This window comes from Thalassophryne amazonica, chromosome 1 (assembly GCF_902500255.1).
Source record: "Thalassophryne amazonica chromosome 1, fThaAma1.1, whole genome shotgun sequence".
In the NCBI taxonomy this organism is placed as follows: domain Eukaryota; kingdom Metazoa; phylum Chordata; class Actinopteri; order Batrachoidiformes; family Batrachoididae; genus Thalassophryne; species Thalassophryne amazonica.
The window spans coordinates 160394539-160403646 of NC_047103.1; the positions used below are offsets into that span (position 1 = coordinate 160394539).

At 43.1% G+C, this 9108-nt stretch overlaps 1 protein-coding gene across 1 annotated transcript in view; it reads right to left on the reverse strand.

Annotated features, from left to right (window-relative positions):
* Positions 1–2178, reverse strand: part of LOC117516783 (fibroblast growth factor 14-like) — a 92823-nt gene extending 90645 nt beyond the window's left edge. Inside the window, 1 exon segment of the mRNA XM_034177642.1 lies at positions 1630–2178. Within this exon segment, the coding sequence (XP_034033533.1) occupies positions 1630–1822 (193 nt within the window). The 5' untranslated portion in view covers positions 1823–2178.
* Between the last annotated feature and the right edge of the window lie 6930 nt (positions 2179–9108).

A 9108-nucleotide genomic window follows, 5' to 3' on the forward strand; every position in this document is an offset into this window, starting at 1 on the left:
GATGGAGAATTTCAAATAATTTCTCAAAATGATTTCAGACAATCTCTACAAAACTGATCTGTATGTGGGCTTACGCTTTCTTTTACCCAAAAGATGTGGCACGCTTTAATATTACAGTCAATTTCTCAAATGTTTTGACTCTGTGTTCATAAAAATGGTGGAAATAACAGTTTTACCAGGAAGATGAATCCATTCAGTTCAGGTGTTGATTAGGACTGACTAGATGTGGATTCTAGATCATTTACTTTATTTTACATAGTGAGATGAGACGCTTTCACTGTTTTAATTAATTACATAAAGGTGTCAATCGTAATAATAATCTCAATCCCAGTGCAAATTCTGAGGATTGTTCAACCTTGGAGATCTTTCCCTGTGACCCTGTCGAGTTTGTTTTTTGATTGAATCTTATCTCCAAATTGGCAGAGAATTTGGTGGGACAGTGCATCTCCAGCACATGTAGCTGTGGACAGAAAACAACCTCCATCACTTCAAATGCTGGTTGTGTATTCCAGTTAAAATTAAATGAAAATGATTTTGGCCCTGCGTCAAAGTGAGCGTTAAACGTATGCCAAATTAGGCAGATTCCAATGGCATCTTTGATGAAGCGTTAGATTTCATTCCGCCTCTTTCTCCTTCACGAAACCTCTGGATGACAGCTGGGGATGTTGGCAAATCTCTCACATTACACGGTGCATCTTCTGGATGCTGCCAAGCTTTCACCAGCGGCCCTCACAGCTGGGAACACAGAGGAGAGATGGAAGGGAGGGAGGAAAAGTAAAATGAAGCAGAAAGGAGGGCTGAGGAAGAAGGGATGGCTGGGGGCCGAAGTGAAAGCAGGGCAGGAGGGAATGAAAAGAGAGGTGCAGCTGGGAGAAGATCACCTCCAGCTGATTCCTCCAATCCCTGATCAAAGTGCCGAAAAACCCAATTCCTATCAACATGACCGCTCACGTTAGCCTCTCCTCTATCTCTCCGTTTTCCCACCTTCCATCTCTTTCCCTTTCATCACCTGCTGGTTTCTCACACAGTCACTTGATTACGAGGCCACTTACCGCCTCTGTTTTTGAATGCTGTACCACAGTACACAATCACAACATTCCCATTCATCTACATTTGCCTCCATGTCTAATCACTTCTGGAGGAAGGCCAGATGCGCCTGGATATTTCAGGGCGGTGGTAATTTTCAGCCCGAATGGAGGAGATTGTCAATTTTTGCCTCGGACTTTTAGACCTCCACATGAAGAAAAACCTGTCAGAGCAAACAAAAAAAAAAGGGGAGAAACTGCATGACAGAGTGAGGTGGCGGTACCCCCCCACTACCACCCGCCAAAAAAAGATCAAAGACATTAAAGCTGATGTCTAATAACAGTGCTGACAGTGGGAGAGACAGACAGACAGACAGACAGACAGACAGATTAAGCAGCAGCTGGAACCTACTGAACCACTACAAGACATGAGAGCAGTCAGTCTGACTGCGCGTGCACGCGCTTTCGCATGCTGCACATGATGCGGGCCGCGCGTAAAAGTGCCCGCGCGTGTGGCATGCAGGACGCCGTGCGTGCGCTTCCCGCGTGCAAGCGCGCACTTTGGAGACTTGTCTGTGAAGCGTGCGTGCGTGTGTGCGCACACCTTGCCTCCGTAGCCTCCTCTTCTTCAAGCCGAATATTCGCACTTTGGAGAAGATGTCGACCAGGTTGCCGTTGCACAGCCCATGCTTCTTCCCGGGGCTTTTCCGCCGCCGGTGCGCGGTCGGTCGGTGGGCGTGTTGCTCTCTCGCCTGTCGCTTCTGCCGGATCAAACCGCTGGCGATGGCTGCTGCCATGTCGACTCAAAAACACTCCTGCCTCCGTCCGTGTCCCCGGTGTCTTCAGCCGCGTCCACCGGAGGGGACAGACAGATCCAGACGCAGACGTCCGAACCAGCTATAACAGCCCCATTCTCACGCGGTCGGCTCGGCTCCGAAATGCACGCACGGCTTGACGCTACAGCATATCTTCTGTCCCCGTGCCATCGATTTCCGGAGCGTGCAGCGGTTTACCCGTGCGTCACGTTCCCCCGGTTTGTCTGTCAGCTGTCACTGAACGGCTCCACCGAACGACGCTGGCGGAGCCCCGTCGTCGGTTTGCCTTCCCATGGCGCACAGAGCCCAACGCGTATGTGTGACAGTAACGCCTCGGCAAGCAGATGTTGTTCCCTTTCTCCTCTCTCAAAACGTCCCTCTCTGCTCCGCCGGGCGCTCCAGCTGTGCGTAAAAGCGGCGAGATTTACCGAGAGCATCATGGGAAACAGGGCGGTTTGGCTTTTGTCTGTCCCTCAAACGCATCACTGACTCCATCTATAATTCACCAAATACAGTCTGACAATTCATCTTCAAAGCAGCACATTATAAATTTCCCCCATTTTTGTCTTCTATACAACATACTTTTATATTAAGATTAATTTAACCTTCTAAAACCTCCAGGATGCATGGTTTCAATCAGATATTTTCTTTGTGCCAATATTTATAATCTAGCTCAGAGGAAATTCTGGCATATATTATTTTTTCTTAGTAAACCTATAAAATATAGATTTACATATTGGACAATTTCTCTGGCTGAAAACATTAATGTCCAAAGTCCATGCTGACACATATGTTGTATGTTATCAGTTGCAGGGGGCTCATATCATTCAATTGTTCTTGGCAAGAGGTCTGCGCTCTTATAGGTGCTGCCCCACATCAAAATCAATTTATGTTTAATATGACCAGTAAGAAGGTCCAGGGTTCAAATCTGACCTGGTCCTTTGTGTGGAGTTTGTGTGGGTTCCTCTGGCCCCCTCGCACTTCCAAACACATGCAGGTTAGGTGACTTGTTGACTCTAAACTGACTAAAAAATAAAAGTCTCTTCAGCTTCTCCCTTGTTTTCACTCAGGGTCACTGCAGCAGATCCAAGATGGATCAGCGTGTTGAGTTGGCACCAGTTTTATGCCTTTCCTGGCACAACTCCATATTACATGGAGAACAGGTAGAGGTGGGTTTAAGCCAGGAGCTTTCCACACTGGAAACAAGCACACTTAACTGCTTGGCCACCACCAATCTATAAAAATAAATAAACAAATAGAATATTGTGGACAAAGCTTATTTTTTTGTTAGTTATTTCAGAAAGAGAAACGTTTATATATTCTAGACTGTTTCAAACATTTTTATAACAATATTTTTATAATAGCATTTTTCAAATATTTTTTTCTGAAAACTATGGCCCACAGCTACAAAACATAGAAGGAAACAGATCTCAAAATCCCAAAGAAGCCCCATCAATCCCTAATCAGAAATAGGTGGGACTGTGTGGGGAAAAAAAAAAATTAGAGCGCCACACTCATAGAGCAAAAACCTCTGCCAACACTAGTTTCAAATTCCACAAATTTTTACCTTGGAAAAAAATGTTCAAGGTCAAAGTCCTGTTAGAAGTGACCTAGACCAAACTTAATCCATTCATGGAGAGTGCCAGTTTGCACCTCGTTGTCTCAAATGAGAGTTATTGAGGCACTTTTGATTGAGATATCATGTAAAATGTACATCAAATGGGCTTTTCAGCATTAAATTCAAATGTCCACAAAATCCACAATCCGGATCAGATACACATCAAACTTTATCAGGTGATAGTGAGTGCCAGTCTACACTTCATTTTCAAATATGAGAGTGACTGGGGCATGTTTTGTTTAAGATATAAAATATACATTAAACTGGGTTTTCAATGTTAAATTTAAATGGCCACAAAATCTTTAATCTGGATCAGATCCAGATCAAACTTTCTTAGTCGAAAAAGGATACCATTTCAAATATGAAAGAAATCTGATTTTTTTTTTTTTTTTTTTAATGTTCAATGTTAAAGACAGGGATTTTCCCGATTTTCTAAGAGAGGAGGTCATCTAGAGAAGCCCCTCAGCCCATGCGCAGAGAGGAGCGCATACTGGTGATCCCAGAGAACCAAAAGCTACATCTGTATCTACAACACTGGAGGAGAAGAGAGTGGATTTAATGACATATTATAGCAGTATAATAGCAGCACACAGCTATCCTGAGCACTTTGTTCTCAAATCTGTCATTTCAGTGAGATACCAACTGAAAATTTGTCATTCATTTGCATGTTTTGTCACAAATTCACATTTCCAACTACTCTCCAATAGTCACAGTCTAGTTGGACAGTACCCTGAGGAATCCCAGCTCATTTTTCTTTGGTGAATCTCTCAAGTTCCTTCACATTTGATGGTTTTCTGGTGGGGGCCTTGATCTGCAGTTCACCCTGCAGATTTTCAAAGGAATTCAAGCCAGGGCTTTGTGCAGGCCAGTCAATAATGCTCACTTTGGGCTTCATTAGGAGCCATGTATGTTTTGAGTCATTGTCGTGTTGGAAGATAAAGTGATGACCCAGACCCAGTTTTCACTGCTTACTGCTTGAGGTTTTCTTTTAAAATCTTCACATGTCCTCCCTTTTTCATGATTCCTTCCACCTTGAGGAGATTCCCAGTTCCAGGCACACTGAAGCATCCCCACAGCATAATACTCCCACTGCTGTGTTTCACTGTGGGCATGGTGTTCTTTGGGTTATACACGTCTCCCTTCTTTCTCTAAACATAAGCAACATTTCTATGGCCAAAGAGCTCTAGTTTCATCTAATCTAACCAAAGTATGCAAAATCTTTCTCCTGCCTGTCCTAGGCATACTTAGTTCCTGTTGTGTATGTGTGTGGGGGGGGGGGGCATTGTTCAGTCCTGTTTGTGTTTTTATGTTTGTGGGATTGTATTTAATTCTCTCTTGTTTCTGTGAGTTCACTTGTGTTCACTGTCTGCTGTCCACATCTTTGTCTGTATTCAACGTGTGTCCTTCTGTGTCTGTCACTTGTGTCTTCCATGATGGGTTGTTCCTCTGTCTCCCCCTTGTGTCTGTCCTTGGTTTTGCATTCGGGGATTCATTTCTGTTTTGGTCCATGTCCTTTCACTCCACCTGGTGACCATTCCTAGTGTTGTCTGTGTCTTAGTCCATGTGAGCTTTTATGTCTGTATCACAGTCTGTATTCATAGTTGTCTTTGGTTATTTTGTCACTGTTTGCAATTTAGTTTCCTTTGATATGGTGTCTTATTCATGGGGATAGTTTGATGATAGTTTTTGTTTCTTTATCATCTATAGTTTGTCTTCCTGTTTTATTTTAATGATCTGACTGTTGTTTGTTGAGTTAAGTTCTTCCTGTGTTTTCTTCACCAACAGGGGGTCAATTATTTATCCCCAGTGTGTTTTCAATTCTGAGTTTTCCCCTGTGTTTTTGCTGGTTTCTTTACATTAGTTTATGTTGGTCTCACATTGCTTCCTCCTGTGTTTGTAAGTACCCTGAGAATTGTTTGTCACCTCCTGTTGCTGCTATATTTAGTTTTTCTGTGTTGTTTTATACTCAACAAAAATATAAACGCAACACTTTTGGTTTTGCTCCCATTTTGTATGAGATGAACTCAAAGATCTAAAACTTTTTCCACATACACAATATCACCATTTCACTCAAATATTGTTCACAAACCAGTCTAAATCTGTGATAGTGAGCACTTCTCCTTTGCTGAGATAATTCATCCCACCTCACAGGTGTGCCATATCAAGATGCTGATTAGACACCATGATTAGTGCACAGGTGTGCCTTAGACTGCCCACAATAAAAGGCCACTCTGAAAGATGCGGTTTTGTTTTATTGGGGGGGATACCAGTCAGTATCTGGTGTGACCACCATTTGCCTCATGCAGTGCAACACATCTCCTTTGCATGGAGTTGATCAGGTTGTCAATTGTGGCCTGTGGAATGTTGGTCCACTCCTCTTCAATGGCTGTGCGAAGTTGCTGGATATTGGCAGGAACTGGTACACGCTGTCGTATACGCCGGTCCAGAGCATCTCAAACATGCCGGCCATGCAAGAACTGGGACATTTTCAGCTTCCAAGAATTGTGTACAGATCCTTGCAACATGGGGCCGTGCATTATCCTGCTGCAACATGAGGTGATGTTCTTGGATGTATGGCACAACAATAGGCCTCAGGATCTCGTCACGGTATCTCTGTGCATTCAAAATGCCATCAATAAAATGCACCTGTGTTCTTCGTCCATAACAGACACCTGCCCATACCATAACCCCACCGCCACCATGGGCCACTCGATCCACAACATTGACATCAGAAAACCGCTCACCCACACGACGCCACACACACTGTCTGCCATCTGCCCTGGACAGTGTGAACCGGGATTCATCCGTGAAGAGAACACCTCTTCAACGTGCCAAATGCCAGCGAATGTGAGCATTTGCCCACTCAAGTCAGTTACGACGAAAAACTGGAGTCAGGTCGAGACCCTGATGAGGACGACGAGCATGCAGATGAGCTTCCCTGAGACGGTTTCTGACAGTTTGTGCAGAAATTCTTTGGTTATGCAAACCGACTGTTTCAGCAGCTGTCCAAGTGGCTGGTCTCAGACGATCTTGGAGGTGAACATGCTGGATGTGGAGGTCCTGGGCTGGTGTGGTTACACGTGGTCTGCGGTTGGGAGGCTGGTTGGATGTACTGCCAAATTCTCTGAAACGCCTTTGGAGACGGCTTATGGTAGAGAAATGAACATTCAATACACGAGCAACAGCTCTGGTTGACATTCCTGCTGTCAGCATGCCAATTGCACACTCCCTCAAATCTTGCGACATCTGTGGCATTGTGCTGTGTGATAAAACTGCACCTTTCAGAGTGGCCTTTTATTGTGGGCAGTCTAAGGCACACCTGTGCACTAATCATGGTGTCTAATCAGCATCTTGATATGGCACACCTGTGAGGTGGGATGGATTATCTCAGCAAAGGAGAAGTGCTCACTATCACAGATTTAGACTGGTTTGTGAACAATATTTGAGGGAAATGGTGATATTGTGTATGTGGAAAAAGTTTTAGATCTTTGAGTTCATCTCATACAAAATTGGTGCAAAACCAAAAGTGTTGCATTTATATTTTTGTTGAGTGTATTTCCGGTATCCTCTGTGACTGGATCCCTTTGGCAAGTTTTTTTTGGACTCTTTACCCTCGTTCCTTCATGTCACTTGTTTGGACTGTTTGTCATTTTGTGGAACATTAAATCACCATGTTTTCAATTTGTCATCTGCCTCATTGCTGCCTGCATTTTGTGTTCTACGAGGTTTATTAGAAAAGTATCCGACCTTATTTTTTTTTTTTCAAAAACCATATGGATTTGAATCACGTGTGATTGTGTCAGACAAGCTTGAACCCTCGTGCGCATGCGTGAGTTTTTCCACGCCTGTCGGTTGCGTCATTCGCCTGTGAGCAGGCTTTGAGTGAGGAGTGGTCCACCCCCTCGGCGGATTTTCATTGTCAGGAAATGGCGGAATGATTTGGGCTTTTTTTCCATCAGAATTTTTTCAGAAACTGTTAGAGACTGGCAGCTGGAAACTGTTCGAAAAATTTATCTGTCTTTCGGTGAAAATTGTACGGGCTTCACAGATCAAATCAAATCAAATCAATTTTATTTATATAGCGCCAAATCACAACAAACAGTTGCCCCAAGGCGCTTTATATTGTAAGGCAAGGCCATACAATAATTACAGAAAAACCCCAACGGTCAAAACGACCCCCTGTGAGCAAGCACTTGGCAACAGTGGGAAGGAAAAACTCCCTCTTAACAGGAAGAAACCTCCAGCAGAACCAGGCTCAGGGAGGGGCAGTCTTCTGCTGGGATTGGTTGGGGCTGAGGGAGAGAACCAGGAAAAAGACATGCTGTGTTACAGTATTACTAGAGGTCAGGGTAATGCCATCCAGAGTAAGTATCTGGTTAGACACCATGTTTCTAAGATTTGTGGGGCCAAGTACAATAACTTCAGTTTTATCTGAGTTTAAAAGCAGGAAATCAGAGGTCATCCATGTCTTTATGTCTGTAAGACAATCCTGCAGTTTAGCTAATTGGTGTGTGTCCTCTGGCTTCATGGATAGATAAAGCTGGGTATCATCTGCGTAACAATGAAAATTTAAGCAATGCCGTCTAATAATACTGCCTAAGGGAAGCATGTATAAAGTGAATAAAATTGTTCCTAGCACAGAATCTTGTGGAACTCCATAATTAACCTTAGTCTGTGAAGAAGATTCCCCATTTACATGAACAAATTGTAATCTATTAGATAAATATGATTCAAACCACCGCAGCGCAGTGCCTTTAATACCTATGGCATGCTCTAATCTCTGTAATAAAATTTTATGGTCAACAGTATCAAAAGCAGCACTGAGGTCTAACAGGACAAGCACAGAGATGAGTCCACTGTCTGAGGCCATAAGATCATTTGTAACCTTCACTAATGCTGTTTCTGTACTATGATGAATTCTAAAACCTGACTGAAACTCTTCAAATAGACCATTCCTCTGCAGATGATCAGTTAGCTGTTTTACAACTACCCTTTCAAGAATTTTTGAGAGAAAAGGAAGGTTGGAGATTGGCCTATAATTAGCTAAGATAGCTGGGTCAAGTGATGGCTTTTTAAGTAATGGTTTAATTACTGCCACCTTAAAAGCCTATGGTACATAGCCAACTAATAAAGATAGATTGCTCATATTTAATACCGGCATCACTGAAAGCAGCCAAAGAGAACGATATGTCTTTGGGATGGTTATGAGTAATTTTTTCTCTAATAGTTAAAATTTTATTAGCAAAGAAAATCATGAAGTCATTACTAGTTAAATTTAAAGGAATACTCGGCTCAATAGAGTTCTGACTCTTTGTCAGCCTGGCTACAGTGCTGAAAAGAAACCTGGGGTTGTTCTTATTTTCTTCAATTAGTGATGAGTAGTAAGATGTCCTAGCTTTACGGAGGGCTTTTTTATAGAGCAACAGACTCTTTTTCCAGGCTAAGTGAAGATCTTCTAAATTAGTGAGACGCCATTTCCTCTCCAACTTACGGGTTATCTGCTTTAAGCTGCGAGTTTGTGAGTTATACCACGGAGTCAGGCACTTCTGATTTAAAGCTCTCTTTTTCAGAGGAGCTACAGCATCCAAAGTTGTCTTCAATGAGGATGTAAAACTATTGACGAGATACTCTATCTCTCTTACAGAGTTTA